Consider the following 26,232-nt stretch of genomic DNA (forward strand, 5'->3'; position numbering starts at 1 on the left):
GTGGGACTAGGCAGAAAAATGGTTCAACACAGCCAAGAAGGGCCAAAAGGCCTGTTTCTGTGCTGTAATGTTCTATGGTTCTATAGGTCTAAATAAAGAATTATCTGGTCGCACAAAGCATTTTTGAGGCATAACATAACTAAATACCGGTAGGTGAAGGACAGCTAGAGGGGGGTGGTAGAACATTGGAGAGTAGGGGCAGGTGTCCACATAAGGAACTGAGATTGTATCCATGCTGGTCTTGGCAGAAATAATTATCTAACCAATAATGATTTTACATCTAATTGTATCTTACCATGTGATCGAAACTATTCTAGAACTGTATTAACTCGCCTAATTATAATATTTCCTGTAATGATCAATGTTATAAATTGTGTGGAATTGTGTTCAGGGGTAGGTAGTCCGGACTGTCTCTTTGGGAGATCAGACTGTAACTTCCCCCATAGCATGCTATGAATAAAAAGTGAAATTTGATGAAGTATCGCTTGGTTTATGGTTTTATTGAATTCGTGGTAACTTGCGCTACTGCATCGGATCAATCCGCCTTTGGCATAATGACAGTAAATTTCTGATCAAAAGTCTGGAAACAGATGTTGAGCTTGTGAGCTGAGCAAAATTCATTTGCCAACTCATCTGCTGATAGAGGGTTCAGTCAAATGTGAAATCTAGTTTGTAACCAAGCTCTCATTGAAACAACCATAACCTGGAAGTCCTGAAGTCAACTCAGAACACAGGTATTGTAGTCACAAAAGAAACACTCGTAAAAATGAATCACACATAAAAGGCTTGGACATACCTCTCTTCACGATTTTGTCCAACACAAACGCGCCCTCCGTGTCGAGGAGTAGGATTGCTACAAGACCGCTGTCGAACCTGAAATCCAATCCCACAACTTGTACTGCAAGGAGACCACAGTGTCCAAGGAGTCCAACCACCATTCCTGTTAAAAAATTTCATTTAAACAACTGAAAGAAACGAGAGTAGGTAAAAATTCAAATCACTTTTGCCTCTTGACCCACAACCCACATTTCAAGGATAAATAGAAAATGATTTAATTTCTCAACTGACCAAAATATTTGGTGCAAACATCAGGGTATGGTTATTAAAAGATGTAAATGAGGTTAAACAAAACTAATTTTTCATAATTTTTAACACCTGGTATTCTAATCTTTTTGCTTACCTGGAACAGTTTGCAACCTCCATGCTGAGACCCTCACACTGTCGTCCTCCACACTGTGGAATTGGACTATTACACGAGCGAGTTCTACAGACGCATAGGCCAACGGCATTGCCATCAGAATGGCTGCAGGGTCCCCACGGTGACCAAGGTCCAAAACCACCATCCATTGTCATATTTCTCATCTAAAATGCAAACATTCAGTAATATCAGGACACACAATAGCGTTCAAAAGGAACAGTTTACTTTTGAACGGATTGCTTATATAACAAAAACAGGCAGAAGTTATTTCATGCAATGCCCAATGTGCTTCTGTTTATGTCATAACTATTCAAATCTATGATTCTTAAAATTGTAAACCATTTTGTGCTGTCATTGGAATGCATAATTCCATTAAACACAATGTGCTGACCAGCTGGGTTGAATCATTCACTTGTAAAATACAGTCAAAGAAACAAAATACCAGTCCAATTGAACCACGTTTAGCTAGAAAAATAATTGGACAACATACCTTAAAGGTAGGGATATCACTTTCATAGACTGCACAAAAGAAGAGTGCATTATGAACATTTTTACAAATTGATGTGCAATTCTCTATAGCTATGGGCTATCAAATAGTGCATGACTGGATGCATAAACAGGTTCTACTTGGCACAACTTTACCTGGCCTCCTACAAGGCCATCCAGCAATCAAGAATCTCTGAAAATGGATCACTCATCTTCAGTTTCCTCCTTGATTATTTGAGAAATTGCCCCCATCTCCAATGATCTGCATCTGACTCCACCTCAATTATCGCAAGGATCATATTTCCAAACTTTCATTTGAGTATGCTCTCCCAAATTCTCCTTTGACTCCTGCCTCTCCAATCACCAACCCTGCTTTATTGCACTGCTCTGGATCCTAATAATTTTTAACCATTTCCTCCTGCCATTCCAATATTCTTTCTGTCCTGTCCTTCCTCTACTCTTCCCACCATGATCCTTATCCCAAATCACTTTGCTTCAGCATATCACCATCCTCCCAGTTTCTCTCTCCATTTTCCCCTTACCCAGCCATGATGGGACATTAAGGACCTAGGGCACAAGAACAGGATTTTCCTGCTTCAATCAGTCATTTTGAGATCCTCTTGGTCTCACTTGAAATTGGCACAGTCAACCCCTCTATTCTCTCTGCTGCCTAAGAAAATGTACTTCCCAGTGGCCAAACATTTTAATTCTGATTCCCATTCTATTCTGACATGTCTGTTCATGGCCTCCTTTGGAGCCAAAATGAGGCCATCCTCAGACTGGAGAAGCAACACCTTATATTCTGTCTGGATGGCCGCCAAACTGATGGCAGAAACATTGATTTCACCTTCCGGTAAAAAAAAATTCCCTCCCCTTCCATTCCCCACCCCTTCCATCCCCCACTCTAGCCTTTTACCTCTTCTCACCTTCCTATTACTTCCCAGGGTCCTCTCCTCTTTCACTTTCTCTTATGTTCCACACTCCTCTCCTATCAGATTCCTTCTTCTGCAGCCCTTTACATTTCTACCCAACTGGCTTCACCCTTCTAGCTAGCCTCCTTCTCGCCCACCTTTTCATTTCCGCATCTTCCCCCTTTCTTTTCAGTGTTGAAGTAGGATCTTGGCCCGATATGTTGACTGTTTATTCATTTTCATAGATGCTGCCTGACCTGCTGAGTTCCTCTAGCATTTTGTGTGTTTACTACTAATATTTACTGACCTGCTGTTTTTAAAAGTTGTATAATTTATGTAGCTTTTGAAGAAGTCTATTAGCACATTTCTGTGGAGGTGTGTAAAATCATGTAAAGTATTTGATTCAATCCTTTCACAATATTTCAGTTCATTTCTAAAACTATGTGTACGTTTAATTATGCATTATGCAAGGGATTAAATATGGACAGAGAGAAAAGGACAAAGTAATTAAATTGCCCAAAATAAAAGCATATTAGTAACCACCACAAAGAAATGTGTGGACTGGATTAGAGAGGCAAATGAACAAACATCATTTGGTGTGTCTGTGGGCTAGAATTCCTATCAGTGAGTTTATGGAGTTTCCTGGAAGGGGAATTCTCCCAGTTATATTCAAACTTCAATTTCCTGTTCTTCGTAAAGAATTTCTGTCTAACAATGGGAACTGGCAGAATATGGAGATTCCACACTTTTCCTCTGGAATATGGAATGTGACTGGGTTTCATGACTCCGGCCTGTTGTTTGGATCACCTGTTCTCCCCATGCCTGGACCTGATGCTCCATGAGGTCTCGATTCCAAGAAATAACCAAGCTTAACTGGGTATTCGGGTAGCATGATGAGAATGCAGACACTTCTCTTTTTCACAAATTAAAGCTTAATACTGTTTGCTCCACCACTCCTGCAGCTCCCTCTAAAGTTACTGTTGTTGTTTAATGATCTGCTACCAGGAGTGTTACAGGATTAACTGACTGTCTGCACAGAGCTCCATTACTCATTTATTCATGAGCTCCAGTCTGAGACCAGCCACAGACCTCCAGAGATTCACCTTTAAAGTAACACAATTAGCAACAGTTGTAAGGTCAGCAGTTCTGTTCTGTTCATTCAGTGGAGCTGTAAACAAGATCACTGAAAAAGGAGTGCTCAGAGCCTTTAACACCTCCACTGTCAGGGATCCATAGTGGATGCAGATGAGTATTTTCTTGGTCCCCTTTGGGAATGCAGCAGGGCTTGCAGCTGGAATTGTGTGCAAATCTGCAAGGCAGCCGATTTCCAATTACCTGCAAACAGTTTGATGGATAACTCAGAATGTGGACTAATAATTGTGGTTGTACCGCACTGAGGCCTACATTCTATTGGAGATCGACAAACCAAGCAGAAAGTGTGTTTTAGGAATCTCACCAATGCAACACTTTTGCTGATTCCTATTAAACCCAACCATGCACCAGACACAACAGGCTAGTATCAGAATCAGTTTTATTATCACCATCTTATATTATGTGAAATCTGTTGTTTTACAGCAGTAGTTCAGTGCAAAAATATTAAATTACTGTAAGCTACAAAATAAATAGTGCAAAAAAGGAATAATGAAGTAATTAATACACATGGGTTCATAAACCATTCAGAAAACTGATGACAGAGGGGTAGAAGCTGTTCCTGAATCATTGAGTGCAGGCCTTCAGACTCCATTACCTGATTGGGGCAGTGAGAATAAAGCATGTCCCAGACAGTGATGGTCTTCAGTGATGGCTACTGCCTTCTTGAGTCATCACCTCTTGAAGAAATCCTTGATGGTGGGAAGGGTTGTGACCTTGATGGATTTGGCTGAGTCTACGGCCTTCTGCAGCCGCTTGTGATTCTATGCATTGGAACTTCCATTCCAGGTTGTGATACAATTCCTCAGAATGCTCTCCATTGTATGTCTTCAGAAATTTGCAAGAGTCTTTGCTGACATACCGAATCTCTTCAAACTCCTAATGAAGTGGAGCTGCTGGTATGCCTTCTTTGTGATTGTGTTATGATAGGCCAGGACAAATTCTCAGAGACGGTGACACCCAGGAACCTAAAATTAGTCAGCCTTTCCATTTCTAACCCCTCAAAGCAGACTGGAGTTCTCCCAACATAATTTTCCTTAAGTCCACAATCAATTCCTTGGTCTCACTGACACTGAAGTTAATGGAGAAATCAAGCTAATACCAATGTTATCCGGTTACTGGAGACTTACCTGTTCTTGGCATAAAGATTACAAAGTGCAGTTGAGACAAAGAATTTGATCCAATTACCTCATTCTTCTATTAATACTTTCCGATATTTTAACTAGAAAAATAAAACATTGAAACCTTTCTGTGAATAAATGTGAATACATTGACCAACTGATTTTCAAGAAAGCTGATCAATAAATATCTATTGAGCTATTACCTACACTCCTGACGAAGGGTCTCGGCCCGAAACGTCGACAGCGCTTCTTCCTATAGATGCTGCCTGGCCTGCTGTGTTCCACCAGCATTTTGTGTGTGTTGTTGTTTGAATTTCCAGCATCTGCAGATTTCCTTGTGTTTGCTGAATATCTATTGTTCTTAGGTCATGTACTTCTCTTTTCCCAATGTCAGTTGCTGTCAGGTATCAATTCTATTGAACATGCAGACATCTAGTGACTATGATACTTTTACGCCAGCTTTCACATTCTCATAGAAAGCAAATTAAACATCAGAGATTCTGTTGGAAATCCAGAGCACATACACAAAATGCTGAAGGAACACGGCAGATCAGGCAGTATGTGTATGCTGCTGAGGAAGACAGACATTCTTTTATCTATCCTACAGAGTGAAAAATGAAGGTGAAGTTTACATGAGCAGCTACAGTCTCAAACATCATAAACAAAACACACTCATTATTTTAAAGAGCTTCTTTTTAAAACTCACGAGGCCAATCTTTTTGGCATGGTTCCATGTACCCAGAATTGTCAACTACAACAGTCTTCCTACCCACACACCTTGTCCAGGATGTGGGAAACCTACCATGTATTTGGAGCTCAACAGCGACTGGAATGCAGTGAGGAAGCCTTACCCTTCAATGCCAAAATAGCCACCAAATTCAGGGATGGGGTTGAGACAGCTGCCTTAAATGCTTCTGAAATCGAGATTTTTTTTTGTGAACCAAGGACATGAAGGGAAATGGACCAATAGAATTAGGTCATATTAGGTCATCAGTTAATAACTCATCGGGGTGATTGATAAATTAGTGGCCTAAGGTAGGAGATGTTATTAACTTCAAACTTTCTGTATAATCACTCAAAGAGTTGACCTGCTTGTGCATGTAACGAGAGCTGTACAACTCAATTCCTTGTACCGTAGGCCACGAACTTATCAATCACCCCTGCTGTGGATACTTTCTGGAGGTCCAAGATCCGTATGCTCCACAACCACTGGACTAAGTGTCCAAATGTAGGAGGGGACTATGTTGAAAAATAAATGTGCTAGGTTTTCTAAAGCTGACTCCTTCTACCTTAGACCACGAACTTATCAATCACCCCTCGTATCAATGTGTGCAAAAAGTAATGGATTAAGCTGAACTAAGCAAGGTTGTCCTCTTTGTAAAAGGCAAATTAAAGAATTGTCCAACTACAAATGTGGCAACATATAATCCATTCTTTACATTACTGAGCACTAACCACTACACATTTACCCAGGAGCTACCAATGGTAAGGATGTTAAAGGTTCTGGGCAGAAGGCAGGATAATGGGTTGAAAATATTTTTAAAAATCAGTCACGAGTGAATGGTGCAACTGACCCAAATGGGCCAAATTCTGCTCCTATAATCCTGCAGTCAATGACAACCAGCTTTTGAAGCTATATAATGGATTTTTACATTATATATTATTCAGGGAACATGATTTTCACAGGCTGAACCAGTATTTAATTGTCCTTGAGAAAGTGGTGATGACCTGCCTTCTTGAACCACTGCAGTCCTTCAGGAATAGGAATACCCACAGTGCTGTTGGGTAAGTGTTCCAGGAGTTTAATCCAGTGATAGTGAAGGTATGTGTTTCCAAGTTGATGTGTGGCTAGGAGAGCAATTGCCAGGTGATGGTGTTCCCATGTTTTTGCTGCCCTTGTCCATCTAGCAGGTAGAGATCGTGGGTTTGGAAGGTGCTGTCTAAGGAGTTTTGGTGAGTTGCAGCAGAGAATCCTGTAGATGCATCGGTGGTGGAGAGAGTGAATGGCTGCGCTTAGATAATTGTTATATACACTCTTGATATGACTTTTCTCCCCAACTGGTTTTCAATATTCTTGCAGATAAATAAGGATTCACTGTGATCGTAGTGAATGGTGGAACAAACTCATGAACCTAAGTGAACTATTCATGTGTTTAAACAGATGAACAACTTAATGGCATCACTGAACATTGGAACTTTCAGTAATAGAACTAGTGCTAAAATACTGCAACCCCCTCACTAACTTCACTTAAATACTCCGTTTTATCCCCTTGATTCAGTCACTTCCCAGCTATATCCGCAACATTTCTTATGCTCTCAAACTCGTCAACAACTTTCAGCACACTGGCCTTGATTGCCTCATTTTTACTATGGATATCCAGTCCCTATACATTTCTATCCCCCATCAAGAAAGCTAACTGCTTCTTTCCAGACAACAGAACTAAATAGTTCCCCGTCACCACCTCTCTCCTCTGTCTGGTGGTACTGGTCCTCACACTCAACAATTTCTCTTTCAGTTCCTCCCACTTTCTCCAAAACCAAGGTGTCACCATGAGCACCCAGGTAAGCCTTTTCATTGGCTAGGCAGGACAGTCCGTGTTCCAAACCTTTACTGATAATGCTCCCCAACTCTGCTGCTATCTTTTATAAACCTACTGACTCTTACAGCTACCTTGACTACATTTCTTCCCACCGTCATTTTAAAAATGTCATTCCCTTTTCTCTGTTCTTCCATCTCCACATCACCTGTTCCCAGGATGTGTCTTTCCTTTCCAATACATCGGAGATTACCTCCTTCTTCAAAGAATGGGATTTCCCTTCCTCTACCACTGATGCTGCCCTCACCACCATCTTCTGAACATCCACACTCACCCTATTTTCCCACTGTCTGAATGGGGATAGAGTTCCTTCTGTCTTTACCTCCCATCAATAAGCCTCTGGATCCAGCACATCCACTATCTTCAACGGGATCCAACCACCAAACACATGTAATGCCCTGGGAAACTTGTGCACATTAGGCTGTTTCATTAAAATAGGCCCTTTTCTTTTTTTTGCTTTTTCTTTACTAACCCTTTAGTCAAATTAAGAATTCTAAAGCTAAATCATTTATTGTACGCTGTGTACTATCTGTTACTTCATGGTATTTATTTGTAACAAGGTAACAAATCCTGCAGCATCCACACGAGCAGGGAGATTTGGGGGGTTTGCACTTCAATCTCCCACTTTTGGCAGGGCTGGAAGTTGTCTTCCCTAGACTTACACAGCTGACAGAACCAGAGTGTTTCACACACCTTTACCAGTCCTCCACACTCTGCTTTCCACAGGGATTGCTCTTCCATGATTCATTTGTCCTTCTCCACTGATCTCCCTCCTGGCACTTATTCCTGGAAGCAGCAGAAGTTCTACACCTGCCCCTACACATCCTCCCTCAACACCACTCAGGGCTCCAAACAGACATCCCAGGTGAAGCAATACTTCACCTACAGGTATATTGGGGTCATCTACTGTACCCAGTGCAGCCTCCTCTACATTGGTGAGATCTGACATAGATTTGGGGACCGTTTTGGTGAGAACCTTCACTCTGTCTGTAACAAGCAGATTTCCTAGTGGCCTCCTATTTGAATTCCACTGCCCATTCCCATTATAACATGTCAGTCCATGGCTTCCTCTATTGCCACGATGAGCCACTCTCAGACTGGAGGTGAAACACCTCATATTCCGTTTGGGTAGCCTCCAAACTTATGGCAAGAACATCAATTTCTCTAACTTCCAGTAATTTATCCCCCCCTCCCTTTTCCCATTCCCCATTCTGACTCTTTCTTACCCTTTTTCTCCTCACCTGCCTATCATCTCCCACTAGTGCCCCCTGCTCCTTCCCTTTCTCCCATGGGAAGGAGGAGTGGCCCAAATCTTTGACCGTTTATTATTTCCATGGATGCTACCTGACCTGTTGAGTTTCTCCAGCATTTTGTATGCGTTACTCTGGATTTCCAATAATACAGAAGATTGAAGGGGGACAATAAAAGGTTACAGGAAATATGTATCTGCAGAAACTCCTGCGATTACTACCTAAATATTCTTCTTTTGTTAATTGCTGCATGGGGTATTGGATTACCTTTCTGATCTGCTTAATTTATTATGGTCATGCTGCTATGAGATCTCATTCACCTCCTTTCAGTATTCAAACTACCGTACATATTTCTTCCCAATTTTCACAAGACATCTCTCTGATAGGCTCAACCTGGTGACCTTCTCAGCAGTGGCACCTGAGTGAACTGCAGCTGAATAAATTTATGCTGGGTGTGAACAGAGCATTCAACAGTTCATCGGAATATCTCAGATCTATACTCTGCTGACAAGGCTATATAGTTCAGCATTCTGCTAGCATTATTCACCCTTAAGCATGAAATATATTAAGAGGTATTTCCATTTACCTCTTCCCTGGGCATTTCACAACCTTGAATATTTCCTGTAACCTTTTATTGTCCCCCTTCAATCTTCTGTATTATTAGATTGACTGGTATTCATTTAGTGAACATCACGATGCTTCTTTCTTAAAATGTGACATAAATTAACAAAATGGCTTCAACAGGAAATGTTTTTCCAATAGACATCTTGTTGGGTAATGAAGATTATATAATGATTGAATCAGTGAATGGGGTAGTGAAATCTGTATATATATTTTTATCTTGCAAAGTGACAAGTATTCTCAAATTAATCATACTTGATCTCAATTTTTTTAATGTGTGTTTTAGAAGCACATATCAATAGCAAAGTTACTGAAAAATCACATGACAGTGGCTGTGATGCATTATCCTTGGAATTCTCAATTCCTTCAACTGACAACCAACCAACCTCCACCAATATCTAGCTGAGTGGGACTAAATTTCTGTAGTTCGATTCTAACCTAGAAAATAATGGCCAACAAAATTACTTTGCCATTACTGTGAAGTTCATCCTGAATTTCTCCTTCAATTCATCCTTGCTCTCTTCATTCCTTTATCCACCCACAGTCCTGGCAATATCATTTAAGGATTCGCGACTGGCCTCCAGCTCTGATTTCTAAGCCAGTCTGATGTACCAGCTGCTGAAACCCTATTCCATACTTTTTATTACTCTTCCATTACTCTCCTGATGGACTTGGAAGTTGAAGTGCTGCTCATTCTTCATGAACTGCTGCCTATAACCAACATTGTACAGGTTTTACTCCCTTCACTGAACAAAAATCTCAAAATTAAAAGTTTTGTTACCCCTCTATCTTATTTTTATTGGTTATCTTTTATCATGTCGAATTATGCTTTTCTGTGGATCTTCATATTTTCTTCAACATTCAGTCATTCAATATTGTTTAATGTCATTTCTCATACACAAGTGTAAAGGGAAATGAAATAATTGTTACTTCAGATCCAGTGCAGCACAAAAAATACACAGGATAAAGAACAGAATAAAAATAAAATACATCAGATGGCTTATACATATAGCTTGTTTGTGTGTCCATAAAGTGACGCTAGGATGTACTTAAGATGACCGACAGAAAATAATAAAGTAGTGGTGGAGTTCGAGGGAGGAGTTGTTGATCAGCCTCACTGCTTGGGGGAAGTAAGTATTTTTGAGTCTGCTGGTCTTGGCATGGATGTTACGTAGCCTCCTCCCTGATGGGAGTGAGACAAACAGTCCATCAGCAGGGTGAGTGGGATTATTCATGATGTTACAGGTCCTTTACTAGTACCTTTCTGTATACATGTCCTTGATGGCAGGCAGGCTGGTGCTGGAGATGCACTGAGCAGCTTTGACTACCTGTTGTAGAGCATTCCTGTCAGCCGCAGTGCTGTTTCCGTACCAAACAGTGACACAGCTTGTTAAGATGCTCTCAACTGCGCATCTGTATAATGACGTGAATACGAAAGTGCAAAGTCCAGCTCTCTTCAGCTTCCTCAGAAAGTAGGGGCATTAATGAGCTTTCTTGACAGTGTAGGGCATGTTCTAGGACTGTAAGAGTTTGTGTGTAATGCTGCTGTGCCACTGATCGTGAGTGGTGAGTTCTCCTGTAGTCAATGACCAGATCTCCCTTATCTTGTTGACATTAAAGAAGGTGTTTTTTGCCTAACACCAGGCCTCAAGTTCTTTCATCTCCTCTCTGTAAGCTGACTCATCGTTGTCTCTGATGAGTGCAACCACTGTCATGCCATCAGCGAACTCGACAATGTGATCACTCGGGTGTTTGGCCGTGCAGTCATGAATGAGCAGAGTGAACAGTAGTGGGCTCAGCACACAGCCCTGGGGCCACCCACGTTGTATCCTTGTTTTCTAGCTGTGCCAGGGCCAGGTGTAGGATGGATGCTATGGAATCTGTCATAGAGTGGTTCTGTAGGTAAGCGTAGTGTGGTATGAACAGAGTTTATGATATGTGCCATTCAAGGTCCAACTTGCTCTAATCATTGACCATACTGGCTACAGAGTATTCTCATCTTCTTTCCAAAACTGCACAGCTAGTCCACAACTTCTACATAGGGTAATATTTAAATAATGCTCAGTTTACAAACTGTGCATTTTATACCGGATAAAGGAGAAAAACGCATTGGCATCACTCATATAGAACACAAAGGAATCTAATAAGCTGTATACATGAATGTAGTCAGATGGCTGATTTCTGATTATAGGCAGTATAGTTACAGCAGAATAAATTAGACTTATTGGTCGTTCATCAGTTGCCTACTAAAACTGGCACTTTTGCAGATATCCATTGTTTTTGCAATTGCCATAACCAGCTCTAGCCTCCTGATCAATTGCTGACTCCTGTGTTCTTTAAAAGTGGTGTTGATCTGAAAGGTTACCCCTAGATCTTGCACCACAGGTGCTGTCTAACAAATAAAATATTCTACTTTTATTTCTAATTTCCAGCATCTGCGATTGATTTTGGCTTCCTGGCACCTTCCAGATGACTACATTGCAAACACTTAATCTTCTGCTTCCTCAGTTAAACTTTTAAATGAAGGTATGTGAAACATATGCTAAACAGGGAGTTCTTCATGTCTGAAGCACTACTTCAAAGTGTCACTGGTAATTAACTTAGTTATATAGACTTTAGCTCTACTTGCAGCTGTTGCAAGAACATCATTAGTGAGAACTGAGATACCAAATATGGCTTCCAGCTTGAGTTTGCCTTCAAGTATCTTTGGCGAGAATAATAATCTTAAATCAAGTACAGTGCTGTCTGCTCTTTGGATTTGCTTCATACAATGTTGTTGGTCTTCACAAGCTGTGAAGAGAAGGAGTAGAACCTGAAATGTGCATCTGGCACCTCTTTGGAGCTGCAATCAACAAAGTGAATAAAATAACCTGACTGCTCCAGGCTAACATGGGAGAGCCAAAAGCATTAAAGTTAAGACTATGGTCAATGGCCAATGATAGTTGCTGAAAAGGTATCATCGGAAAAGGATTAAGTGTTTTGTGATGTCCCCCTTCTGATTCGGGAATTGAAGATAACACGTTCCTTGTAGTTCTAAGAGGCAGGAAGGTTAAGCACCACTCGTAGATTATATGGGAGCTGATCCAATCTGTTTCCTGAGTAATCCAAATTAGTGCCATTCAGTCATTATCCAGTAACTGAGAATCACAGTTAGTGCTACATTGCTTGTCCTGGTCATTCCTTACAGGGAGAGTCGTCTGGTACCTCTAGTATCCATCCGTTCTTTCTCCTTCTCAGCCCATTCTATCATACAAAAGAGAACAGAATCTCCAGAGCCTGAAAAAAACTAATAGCTCAGCTTTATGAAACATAGAAAACCTATAGCACAATACAGGCCCTTCGGCCCACAAAGCTGTGCCAAACATGTCCTTACATTAGATATTACCTAGGGTTACCCATAGCCCTCTATTTTTCTGAGCTCCGTGTACCTCTCCAGGAGTCTCTTAAAAGACCCTATCGTATCCACCTCCACCACCGTCACCGGTAGCCCATTCCATGCACTCACCACTCTCTGAGTAAAAAAAACTTATCCCTGACATCTCCTCTGTATCTATGTCCAAGCAACTGTGCCCTCTCGTGTTAGCCATTTCAGCCCTGGGAAAAAGCCTCTGACTATCCACATGATCAATGCCTCTCATCATCTCATACATCATCTTTATGAGATTAGTTTTAAATTGCTGCAAGTCTGGTTAACTGTAATACAGTAAATATAGTATCCAAGAGGCATGATCATTTTGAAAATTTGCTCTCCGTCCCCTCAGGATGTCTGTACAAGGAGACATCCATGATGAAGCAAGGATGGCCTGAAATAGAAAAACTACAAACACCAATTGCTTCTAACTGGGTGCATAAATTCCATGTCTGCCACTGTAATACATGCCTCTACTCAGGGAGACTTCATGCTTGAAGAAAAACTTTATAGCATTGCCTTCATAACAGTCCATCCTAAATATTCAATGTCTATCATCAAACTAAGCATTATTTTACTAAAACAAAATTCAAAGTTTAAAGACATTGACCAAGACAGTCTTGTTCAGAATCTCACCCTTCTTATTCAGCCTAGAATAGTGTTCAGTGTTTGACATAAACAGAATCATTTTCTGCGTGTTTCATTGCTGAGTTGATCTACTGAACGTTGATAACCAAGTTTTATTAAATGACAATGAATTAGGAAGGCTTAAATTAGTTCCTGAATCATTTTGATCTAGTTCTGATGAAATGTTATCTGCTTCTCTCTCTGCAAATGCTGCCTGATGTAATCCAATTCCTTGACTCCGAAACAAATTTTCTCATAATTAGCTATATAGCAAGTCCCATCAGAGAGTGGGGGTTGGAGGAAGAGGGTTTATGTAGTGCTAGATATGCCAAGGCACAATGCTGAAAGGACACCTTTCAGAAGTGGACACAAAATTATGTAGGAAATTAATTTGCAAATTTGGAAGATATTCTTCTTTGCTTCTGAATACTTTGTAATAACTCTGCAGGCCACAGGACTTAGAAACAGTTGTAAGAGGCATAAGGCAAAGCTGTTAACATTTCTGCCAGTGTATATTTCCTGGATGTCATTTGTAATAAAGTAAAAACATTCAACTTCTTTAACATCAATAGAGGGCACAAAACAGCTGGAGGAGTAATGTTCTTTTTGCCATAATCCCAATTTTCCTTTTACTTCTAATAACTTAGTTTGATCATTCAATCAAGTACCAACCCTTCTGCCTACATGAAAGCCCATGCATGGATTTCCTCCCTAATCACTATCTACGTCCCATTTAAGGAGTGACCCATGAGGTTTGGATCAAGTCCCATATGATCCATGAGTGGTGCTTAATCTCCCTGCCGCTTAGAACTACAAGGAATTATAATTTTAAATGTGTTATCTTTATTTCCAGAATCAGAAAGGGGACATCACAAAATACCTAATCCTTTTCCAATGATACCTTTTCAGCAATTTTATCACACAAACAAAACTTATGGCAGCAATTGCATTTAGAAAGAATTGATAACCATCACTTGCTAGAGATAATCAATACCATGAAATCAAAAAAGAACCATTGCACAAATCTTTAACCAAAGCCAGCTATCTCCCATTTCAAATATTGATTGTAATACAATGATGTTGATGAAAGGGCATGCTGATTTATTTTGTTCAGATGTTACATTCAGTAACTTGCAACCAAATGATTATTGAATAAGCAGACCATTCTGTGATAGTGGCAATAAATATCAGGCAAAAGCCATCAAGAATTTTTCTTCTTTCTCCCCCCTCATGGAATGTTGAACCCCCACCCCCATACTCACCCTGCTTTCAAATCTCAGTGGAGATGCGAAGGCCAAGAAGCCAACTGATTTTCCGATTTTAAGGTACAACCACCACCCTAGTTAGTGGAATGTAACTCATGGCATGTAACTCATGTAACTCCTGGGTGAGAAACAGCAAATTGACTGAGTTTAGTTTGAAGGCGGTTGACCTAATGGTGGGCATCCTGCTCTTCTCTTCTGTTTCAATTAATCCCTGTATTTTGGCCTCCCGAAAAGATCATGAAGACAATCATTGGGGTGTGCCAGCCCCTCTAGAACTATAGCAGCAGCTTTCATTCATCCTCTCAACCGGAAACTCCTTTTATGTGGCAGAACTGTGCTGAAGATGGTCTTGCAGCTCCGACCAATCTCAGAAGTGAGGCTGTGGTAATGGACAGAAAACATTCCACCAGAGGGAATTCACACTACACAGCCCAAATTCAACTGTAAAAAAGATGGCAATGGTGGCTGAGCTATAAATCTCTTATGCTTAAAAGACTGTGACTGAAAATTAGTTTTTTTTTTAAGCATACATGACAGAATGGGAACTTGATCAAATGTGGCACAGAATTACGCTCACGCAATGCTAAAGACAGGGAAAATTGTAAATATGAATTCAACAGATACAGACCTGAAGATTGGCGGAGGGGGGAAGGTAATACAGTTAGTTTTTGTTTTGACCATTTCAACTTCTTATTCTATTTCAAATACCCTAAACTTTGCAAGTTATAAGGGAATTTGTCAGTCAATGTCATTTACTGTCTTCATACTCACTGGACACAAGCTGATGTTTTGCTCCCACTGAGTCATACTCATGCTCTCTTCCAATGTTGTACATTTCTTCAGGACCAAGTCCCAGCCACAATAAGGATCTCGAGCTCCCACACATGAACTGTAGGATAAAGGTATCATATTTTAAATGTTTGGCTTTAACCTGCTCATAAAATTGCAAAGCACATTATGAAAAACGTCAATGCAACGTGCAACTTCGAGATGTATGCATGTGCACATATTTGGGCCAGCCAGACTTGTGTCTTTTGTTTTCTGTCTCAAAGTTGAAAGGTCAGCAATTTGAGACAAAAGCAGTCCTTGTGAATCTGTAGTAGAGCTTAATCTATTTTCACAGCTATCAACACACTTGAAAAGCCTATAAATGGGATTAATGACCAGCAAGAGGAACACAGACTACAAATATTTACTTGTGGCTCTGTGTCCCTTTTATTGGTGGCTGTGTATGTAATTAAACAACTTGATGCTGGGTATCTATGAAGACTGTCCGAACAATTACAGCAGGATCATGGCCTGTGAGAACTCTACCACAGAACATTTATCAGTTGGAGACTTTGCTCCATAATGGATAAGATTCAAAGATAAAAACTGGAAGATCAGGTGGGGAGGGTATACACAATTCTTTTTCAACCCTCCTAAAGCACAGGCTGGAAATTTAAGACTGATTGAATCAGAGTTATACAGCACCAAAAACTCTTGGCCTCTCACGTCCAAGCAGACCTTTTTTTTTGCCCATCTACACTAATCAGATTTGCCCATATTAGGCCTCTGTCCTGCAATGCCTTGCCTACTGAATTCCTTGCCTAAATGTGATCATATCAGATTGCACCACCTCCTCTGACAGTGAGTACAAATATTAGGCTCTCTCTATATACAAAACTTTCCCCCCCTCAGACCCCAGCCTAGGGTATCTGCACAAATCGTCCTCTGTTTACTCATTTCCATAGCTGCTGCTTCAGCATTTTGTTTGTATAAATTTGAAGGTCAGCATTTTTAAAAAAATAATGTGACGAGCCACCATAGTTCTAAGAACACAATAGGAGAGCCCTCAAACAGCATAAATAAAGCAGTAGCCTCCCATCAAGGTGACCAGGGGCTAGCTTTGACACACCCAGCCACACAGCTTAAAAGTGTCCAGTTTAACATGTCAGTCCCTTCTTGCCTTCCCCAAGCTGGAATGGCTCCCCTTTTGTTCATCAGTAACCAATGAAACAGAATTCCCAATTACTGGACATTCTCCCAAACTAATCAAGCCAAAAAAGGAATGGTTTCCCTAGCCCACTTAGTCAGATTGGATTTCTTTCATTGCCTGAATGGTTTGATGTCCTGCCCCTGCCGAATTTCATCTAAGGTAGGCTAAAGGAATCCTTAAATTTTCTCAGCATTTGACACCACTTGCGCTGACATTTATGTCAATGTGGTATAAATAATTGATAGATAAATAATTATTACAGCATTATCACAGTAACATTTATGTAAGCACCTGAAATCAGCTATCATTATTAACTTTATAAACATAATGAACTCACCATTTACTGGCACATAACCAGAACAACATCTTATAAGCTTAAATAAAACCCTGCACTAAAAAAGTAGAGAATACATTGAAATAGAAGAGACAAGTGTCCATTGAAGTTATAATAAAGAAAATGCAAAGATCATCTACAATTACAATATGCCTAGTTTCTATAATGTAAAAAATACAAAAGTCAGCAAATAGCTCACTGTCCTGATTGTTTTTGTATTCCTAAACATGTCAAGCACTTCCATTATAATTTCAACCATGAAAAGTTTATTTTTCATAATTCTCCTAGTTAATCCATGGCCTAATATTTCTGCTGATTAACATCACCAAAGCAGCCTAGACATAACTTTTGTGATCTCTGCTTTGAAAACTAATCCAAATGAGGCTTAATGCCGACGAAGAGACAAAATGTGAACCGCAATAAAAAACCTCCAAAGCTGCTTTGATGAGAAGCTGGCTTGATGGACGATAGGAGATGAAAAGCCCATGACTGTCAATACATCATTAAGTACCTCTGTATGCTGGCTCAGCCAGAGTGTACTGTTGAGTGGTTTCTGCCTTCAGCTTCTAAATAGACAAGAAAATTGAAAAGGGAGTAACTGGAATCATCAACCCATGGTTTTAGTGCTCACCACTCAATGCCCACAATCCCCAGAGTAAACTGAAGTGAACAGTGGCTGTCAGCACTATACACTCCAGACAATGAAAGCAAATAAAATAAACTCTCCTATTATCAGAGCCCTAGTCTCTTCAATATTCCTTTGTGTACTCACCACAATTGTTCTACTTACACTACACAACAAATTGCAAGATGCCAGCACTGACTATGATTAATGTAATATCTACAAAAACTTGCATTCTCCTGATAGCGTTGGCTGGAATGGTATAGCTTTTCTGTGAGTGACTTATCTTTCCATCACTGATTCAGCAGCATACAAAAGCTTCTGGACTTCTTTTGCCTCTTGATGAATACTTTTCAGGGAAACTAGTGATGTGAAATATATAGTTGGGGGTCAGTCCAGTTCTATCCAAACCAAGTGTTATCGCCAGTTATCCAGGCATGGTATCTGGGCTGGAGACCAAAGGCATTAATTTTTGTGCTAGGGTGTGTTATTCTTTGTTCCACAGTATTGCGGCCACTACACAGATCCAGCATTCCTGCTCACAGATGATGAATACTGGTAGGAAGTATTGTCAAGAGGTTCAGCAGGGTTGGGTTAGGTTCAACTGGATGAACTGGAATGAAGGGACAAAAGAGTCTGGAAACAAAGTAGAGGATACAGGTGAGATTTAGATTCGGAGTTAAAGATCAGGACTTAACTCTCCTTCTCCTCACTCTTTCCCATAATGAAGTTTCAGAATGCCAGTGTCTCCCCTACAGTCTGTGATGCTTTTAATCTCCAAAATTCACACCACTTCTTTCCATATCTGTTTCCACCCATCACCTACAAAGCCTCCATCTCTAAACTAATCCCTCCTCTTCGCCAACTTTTCCATCTACTCAGCCAGATTTCATCCACCCATCATTCCTACCATATCTAAATTCACTCAACTACCTTCAAACTGTCTATAACTTCCCATTCCACTTTCCTGGCTCCATCTGCTTATCACTATTCCACTTCAACAGATGCCATCTATCACCTCCCAGATTCTCTTTACCCCTTTCAACTTGCCATCTTCCTTCTGCACTCTTAGTCCTGTTGCAAGGTGTTCACCCAAAGTATCGACCATATCTTTGCCTCCACAGGTTTCAACTACTTTTCTTTTAGCTTCTCCCACTCTGGCCAAATGCAAGGTGTAGCCATGGGCACCCATGCGGGCCCCAGTTATGCCTGCCTGTTCATCAGCTACACGGAACCGTCTGTGTTTCAAGCCTACACTGGTAGTGCTCTCCAGCTTTATCTACACTACATCAACAATTGCATTGGTGCTGCTTCCTGCACTTAGGCTGAGCTCATTAACTCCATCAACTCCATCAGCTTCCACCCTGTTCTCAAATTATCTCAGACCTTCTCTCCCCTTTCTCAATCTTTCCATTTCCATCTCTGGAGACAGACTGTCTTCTGATATCTTTTATAAATCTACTGACTCTCACAGCTATCTTGACTATACCTCTTCCCACCATGTCACTTGTAAAAATGCTATTCCCATTTCTCCGTAGCTCTGTCTCCACCACATCTGTTCTTAGGATGAGACTTCCCATTCTAATCATCTGCGATATCTCCCTTCTTCAAAGAATTGGTTTCCCTTCCTCTACCATCACTGTCACCCTCACCCACATCTCCTCTATTTTCTGGACATCTGCCCTCACCCCATCTTGTCATCAACATAACAAGAACAAAGTTCCCCTTGTCCTTACCTACCACCTCACAAGCCTCTGTATCCAGCATATCACCTCTAACTTCCACCACCTTCAACAGGATCCTACTACTAAATACATCTTTCCCTTCCCCCAGTGTCTACAGGTATCACTTTCTATGATAGATAGATAGATAGATAGATAGATAGATACTTTATTCATCCCCATGGGGAAATTCAACTTTTTTTTCCAATGTCCCATACACTTCTTGTAGCAAAACTAATTACATACAATACTTAACTCAGTAAAAAATATGATATGCATCTAAATCACTATCTCAAAAAGCATTAATAATAGCTTTTAAAAAGTTCTTAAGTCCTGGCGGTAGAATTGTAAAGCCTAATGGCATTGGGGAGTATTGACCTCTTCATCCTGTCTGAGGAGCATTGCATCGATAGTAACCTGTCGCTGAAACTGCTTCTCTGTCTCTGGATGGTGCTATGTAGAGGATGTTCAGAGTTATCCATAATTGACCGTAGCCTACTCAGCGCCCTTCGCTCAGCTACCGATGTTAAACTCTCCAGTACTTTGCCCACGACAGAGCCCGCCTTCCTTACCAGCTTATTAAGACGTGAGGCATCCCTCTTCTTAATGCTTCCTCCCCAACACGCCACCACAAAGAAGAGGGCGCTCTCCACAACTGACCTATAGAACATCTTCAGCATCTCACTACAGACATTGAATAACGCCAACCTTCTTAGGAAGTACAGTCGACTCTGTGCCTTCCTGCACAAGGCATCTGTGTTGGCAGTCCAGTCTAGCTTCTCGTCTAACTGTACTCCCAGATACTTGTAGGTCTTAACCTGCTCCACACATTCTCCATTAATGATCACTGGCTCCATATGAGGCCTAGATCTCCTAAAGTCCACCACCATCTCCTTGGTCTTGGTGATATTGAGACGCAGGTAGTTTGAGTTGCACCATATCACAAAGTCCTGTATCAGTTTCCTATACTCCTCCTCCTGTCCATTCCTGACACACCCCACTATGGCCGTGTCATCAGTCACTATGTGCCTCCCTTGTCCACTCCCATGATCTCCCTTCTCATACTTGTCCCTGCAAACGGGTCAAGTGCCATACCTGGCTCTACACCTTCCCTCACTAGCATTCTGGACCTCAAACAGTTCTTCCAGGTGAGGTGACATTCAACTGCAAGTCTTTCAGGGCCATCTGCTATTTACATTGCTCCCAGGATGGCCTCCTGTACATCAGGGAGATCTAACATAAATTGGAAACCACTTTGCCTGCCACAGAAAGCTTGATTTCCCAGTGGCCACCCATTTAATTCTACTTCCCATTCCACTATGTCATTCCATAGCCTTCTCTACAGTGACGATGACATCACCCTCAGGTTGTTGGAGCAACACCTCATATTCCACCTGGATAGTCTCCAGTCTGATGGCATTAACATCGATTTTTCTAACTTCTGATGATGTCTCCTTCCCCCTTTTCCATTCCCCATTCTAGCTCCCAACTTACTTGTGCTATTCCCTCACCAGCCAATCACCTCCCTGTACTGCCCTTCCTCCTTCCTTTCTCCTTTGGTCAGCTGTCCTCTCCTATCAGATCTCCTTCAGTCCTTTGCCTCTTCCACCTATCACTTCCTGGCTTCTCACTTCATTCCTCCTCCCCCCCACCCCCTTCGCCTGCTTTCACCTGTCACCTTCCAGCTTGTACTCCTTCCCCTCCCCCACCTGCTCATTCTGGTTTCTTGCCCCTTCCTTTCCAGTCCTGATGAAGGATCTTAGCCCAAAACGTTGACTGTTTATTCCTCTCCATAGATGCTGCTTGACTTGCTGGGTCCTCCAGCATTTTATGTGCATGTGCTGCCACAAATGCTGCCTGAGCCATTGAATCCCTGCAGCAGTTAAATTTTTGCTTCAGATTGCAGCATCTGCAGCCTTTTATGACAACACATCTCTTAACATGCTTCTTTGACTTGTGCTCTTTTAAGTTTTTATACACAACATTTATGGCTTCCTACTCTTTAGAAGCTCTGTTCTTTCTCCGATATAATTAAACTGTATTTGAAAATTCCTCACTGGCATAACCAGAAAGGACACTGTTCAGTCTATACAGATAAAAACTGCAAAGTTGACATTTCAGAAGTTAGTATACATGAGAAGGATAAGCTAATAGTGGTTCTCCTGTCCTTCTAAATGCCATTTGAGGCTTTTCAAACATGAAAGCAAAATGCAACCTTTTGACAACGTAGTTCAAATATTCTTCACACATTCTAAAATGTTACAATTGTTCAAAGATGTTACCTTTGGCTCCTGTAAAAGGTACAACGTTTGAGGGGTAATCTTATCACGTGTTCCTGAAGACCAACAAACAGAACACTTTGACTGTGTAGGATCTGGAGGTTCCTTATGGGTTCTCGTTGATCAGCTGGAAAAAGTTCGATTTCTTCCAACAAGCAGCCACTCCCACTTTGATTCACAGGGACAAGAACTTTCTTAATGGTCCCATAGTCTGTAAGGCAAATGCAAAAGAGATTCTGATCAAAAGAATTGGTGGAATAATGGCCAATAACACACACTATCCACTTATTTTTTGTTTCCCAAAATGAATACATAATACTAAATATTATGTATTAATTTATATTATGTATAATATATCATGTATTAATATAATGTGTTCATTTTGAGAGGCAAAAATTATTAATTGAAAATTGAGAATGAACCAGCAAAATACACATCAAGATATTACAAAAACTAAATTTAATAATATTTTTCTCATTGGCAAGTAGTTACAACACTAAGGTCAGGATAAGTTTTGAGCTCCAGACCACCAGAAGCATATAAGGGTAATGAAGTTACTGTCTAAACTCAGCAGGATACCAATGCAAACACAGACATCTTAAAAACTGGAGCTTTGTTCATTAGAAGAATTCAGATTACAGAACAAGGCAGAGCCACTTAAAATTATTACAGGATGTGTCAATAGATAGAAGGATCCCAGTTGAAAAGATCAAGAGAAGGCGACTATGCATCAGCAGTTAAAATAAGAGGAAGACTTAGCAACAGATTCAGAGGCTAGAACAGCATAGGTTTAGTTGTTGAGGCAGAAATATTATTAACGTTTAAGATTAAGTAAGTGATTTGCAAGTAAATATGATATAGAACATTCTGCTTATGTGCAGAGTAAACAAAATAGACAAAATAAACCAAATGGACTGCATCGAGTATTAACTTTTATGTATTTGCTTTCCTCTGTTGGCAGTAACAGCAGGAGGTAAGTCTTAGGCTTTTTGCTTTGACCCTGTCAAAAACTAATCCAGTACAAGAGGTAAAATCATTGGTCTGGATCAATAGCAATTGCACATTCAAAGAAGCAGATAACAGAAACCTTGCTAGACATGTTTAATAATTCAATAGAGTAAAATATAGTCAGCCAGATACATAGCATTACAGCTTTATTTAAGAAGGGAGATAAAACATGGCTTTCGAAAGACCGGACAACTTAATACTGGTAGTAAAAAAAAACCCTACAAAAAAAACAATGATTTGCATTTATATAGCACCCCTCACAGTCCTTTTAAGGATGTTGCAGCACTTTGGCACTGTGATATACTCTGCATGTGTTGTCAGTGTTGTAATTTGTGCAAAGTTGTTGACTGAAGGATAAATATAAATAGCAAGAGTATCTCCCTGTTCCTCAAAAAGAATGCATTACACTTTCTATATGTGCTTGAAAGACGAAGTCTCATGTAGTGCTTCCAACAATGCAGCAGACTGCCTTCGAATCACTAGTTTGTCCACATTTTTTGGTTGAATCTCTTGACTCAGACTTCAAACCAGAACTTTAGGCCTCATCATTTTCACCTGCTTTATCAATAAACTTAAAAGAAACCTATTTAGTAAAAGACTAGGGAAATTTTCATTAGAAGTAGCTGAGGCAAATAGTGTAAATGCTTCAAGAGGGATGTCATAGCAAATGGGAGAGAAGGGAATTATCTGTTATGCTGGGAAACTTGGAAGAGGAAGGACAGAAGGGTACAAGTACAATGTGAAGAAAGCATGAAGTGGTCAAGCCAAGTAGCTTGCTTTTGTTCTGTGGTTCTATCCAATAATTTCAGTCCATCTGGAGCCAGTCAGATACAAGGAGCATCTCCTGGAGAGGCACCAAGAAAGATGAGTGAAAATGCCACTGGTTTTGCAACAAATCTATCAATGCAACACTTGAGTGGAGCATAGAGCCAAAGCGTGATCATTCGCTTGGAAAATTGTCTGAATCCATTCTTAATGTTGGGTGTGGTAGGAAACAAAAGAGCTAACTGAACCCTTTTCTTCTTCTTTTGGAAACTCCAGAAATTGGCAATGAACTGGAAAATTCAGACACTCTTCTTCATTATCATCACTGAAAAGGAAAGCAGAGAGAAATACTGCCCTGTGTTTCAGTAGAATCTGAATTCATATTACTTAATATCAAGTTGAGTAAAATGTATATTTCTACAGTTTGACTTGGTTCTTTATCTGTTAAATTAATTTGCATTTTCCTGTAAAAGGATGTTCAACATTTTGCACCTTATTTTATGAGGTGCCAGCAGTAAGCTACGTTAAGCATCACCTGTCAAGAAACTGGGCATTTCACCTGTGCTTATTTTTGAAGTTCAGTCATATCAGTTACACTTGTGGAGATAACCAAAAGATAAAACCGAGTCCTCAGCAGTGAGTCTTCAATTTAAATTAGCAGCAGGAAAGGCAACTGCCACAATGAAAATAAATAAAACTTACTCCACTGCCAACATTGCAAAGAATGGATTCAAGCACTTTGTGCAAGAGATTTAACATACTTTGGTACATTAAGGTTAAATAGACTTGACCTTTTTAAATTTAGATTAAATACTGTGCCTAATGGAAGTTCTCAGGATGATTCTGCTAACACAGGTGGTCAATAACACCCCTACAATGAAGGGGGATATTTGGATGACACAAAATATATTTTCTGATGAGTGCTTTTTTATTTAAGGATTCTCAATTATCATGCATAATTTCCTTTCCACATTCATACAGGTAGGGAATATCATGATCTTCAAACTCATTTGCTGGAATGAAACAATCACTGTCTTCAGAACCATCCTTTGACAAGCAAACAAACAGAAAGAAGGTATTATGCACATGTAACTGTTGATAGGAGTAGAATAATGAACAACAACACTATTGGATCAGATAATTTATAGATGACATCAGTCACAAGTAGACACATGCCAGCTTCACAGATGAAAGTATAATACATGCTTTTTGATGGCTGTCATATACCGGTAGTTTGTTTACAATTGATCAGAAAGCACTGCACAAGAGCAGTCAACATAAAACCTATAAAATTCTGAATGACGTTCCTAATGGCATAGAGTCCAGGACCAGCTGTCATAGGATAAGATGTAAGCCATTTAAGAATGAGATGAACATTCTTCTCTCAAAGAGTGTACATCTTAGGAATTCTCTTTTGCAGTGAGCAATTGAAAACAAATCATTAAACGTGTTCATCAGGGAGTTAAATATTGTTGATACAGCTGGAGGCAGATGTAAGGAAAACTGAATAAGGGCACGGAATCAGAACAGCTGGGAGGATACAGAATCAGAAAAGCTGATGAATAGATAGATAGATAGATAGATAGATAGATAGATACTTTATTCATCCCCATGGGGAAATTCAACATTTTTTCCAATGTCCCATACACTTGTTGTAGCAAAAACTCATTACATACAATACTTAACTCAGTAATAATATGATATGCATCTAAATCACTAACTCAAAAAGCATTAATAATAGCTTTAAAAAAAGTTCTTAAGTCCTGGGGAATATGTGGGGAAAACTGAATAAGGATACGGAATCTGATATTAAATGGTACATCCAGCTTGAGGGGTGAATATCCTATTGCTGCTTCTATTTTCCCAAGTTCTTCTGTGTAAATGGTTTACTCAGATCAAACTAGATGAGAAGAGGGCAAATAAGTTATGGTTAGAGGGTACAGGAGAGTTAGATGCCCAAGAAAAAAGTGGGGAGAGTAGAATATGTGGAGCAGAAGCCAGAGAATGAGTTGCATTTTTTAAAATCAATAACAATAAAGTGCAAACTCAATATAATGTCCCTCATTATATCACAGTTTTGGATGCAACCACAGATATTATCATGTCCCTCTGGGACTGTGCCTTTTTATTGCAGGGTCACAGAGGTGATGATATTCCCAGCAGAATGAAACAGGCTTTTGTTTGTGTAAGTCCCTCTGGCAACAACAGGAAGCTGAAAAAGGAGGCAATCAACATGGGGGAACAGATCTTCAAATGGTAGATGCAGGGCACAGCAAAGCAGATTAAATAGAGGGAACGTTGCAGTTCATTGAAACCTGGTCAAGTTATCTGGTTGGATGCACACTTCAATATTAGTTTAATTTACAACACGGGTACAAAATTTGTCCCCTAACACTCCCATGATGGAGTTTGCAATGTAAATAATCAAGGGGCTACAGGAAGGGAGGAACTTAAAACTATCACTCAGAATAAAAACAAACATAAGAAAATCTGCAAATGCTGGTAATCCAAGCAACACACACAAAATGCTGAAGGAACTCAACAGATCAGGCAGCATCCATGGAAGAGCACAGTCGATGCTTCAGGCTGAGACCCTTCATCGGAACTGGAGAAAAAGATGAAAGTCAGACAAAGAAGGTGGGGGTAGGGGAGGAAGAAGTAAAAGGTGGCAGGTGATGGGGAGGGGTGAAGTAAAGAGATGGGAAGTTGATTGGTGAAAGAGATGAAGGGCTGGAGAAGGGGAATCTAATAGAAGAGGGTAGAAGACCATGGAAGAAAGGGAAGGGGGAGGAGCACCAGGGGGTGGTGATGGACAGTTAAGAAGAGAAGGTGAGAGAGGGAAAAGGGAATGGGAAATGGTGCAGGGTGGGGGGAACAATTAACAGAAGTTT

General features: G+C 40.4%; 1 protein-coding gene across 4 annotated transcripts in view; it reads right to left on the reverse strand.

The window, feature by feature from the left end:
* The window catches only part of sema5a (sema domain, seven thrombospondin repeats (type 1 and type 1-like), transmembrane domain (TM) and short cytoplasmic domain, (semaphorin) 5A), a 231,904-nt gene that overhangs the window by 65,286 nt on the left and 140,386 nt on the right, over nt 1-26,232 (reverse strand). For all 4 annotated transcript variants that reach the window (XM_073054249.1, XM_073054250.1, XM_073054252.1 and 1 more), the window contains 4 exons: nt 21,572-21,779; nt 15,406-15,523; nt 1,181-1,362; nt 797-940 (listed from right to left, as the gene is read on the reverse strand). In XM_073054249.1, the coding sequence (XP_072910350.1) occupies nt 797-940; nt 1,181-1,362; nt 15,406-15,523; nt 21,572-21,779 (652 nt within the window). The remainder of the gene's footprint in view (nt 1-796; nt 941-1,180; nt 1,363-15,405; nt 15,524-21,571; nt 21,780-26,232) is intronic.

This window comes from Hemitrygon akajei, chromosome 8, assembly GCF_048418815.1.
Source record: "Hemitrygon akajei chromosome 8, sHemAka1.3, whole genome shotgun sequence".
Classification (NCBI taxonomy): domain Eukaryota; kingdom Metazoa; phylum Chordata; class Chondrichthyes; order Myliobatiformes; family Dasyatidae; genus Hemitrygon; species Hemitrygon akajei.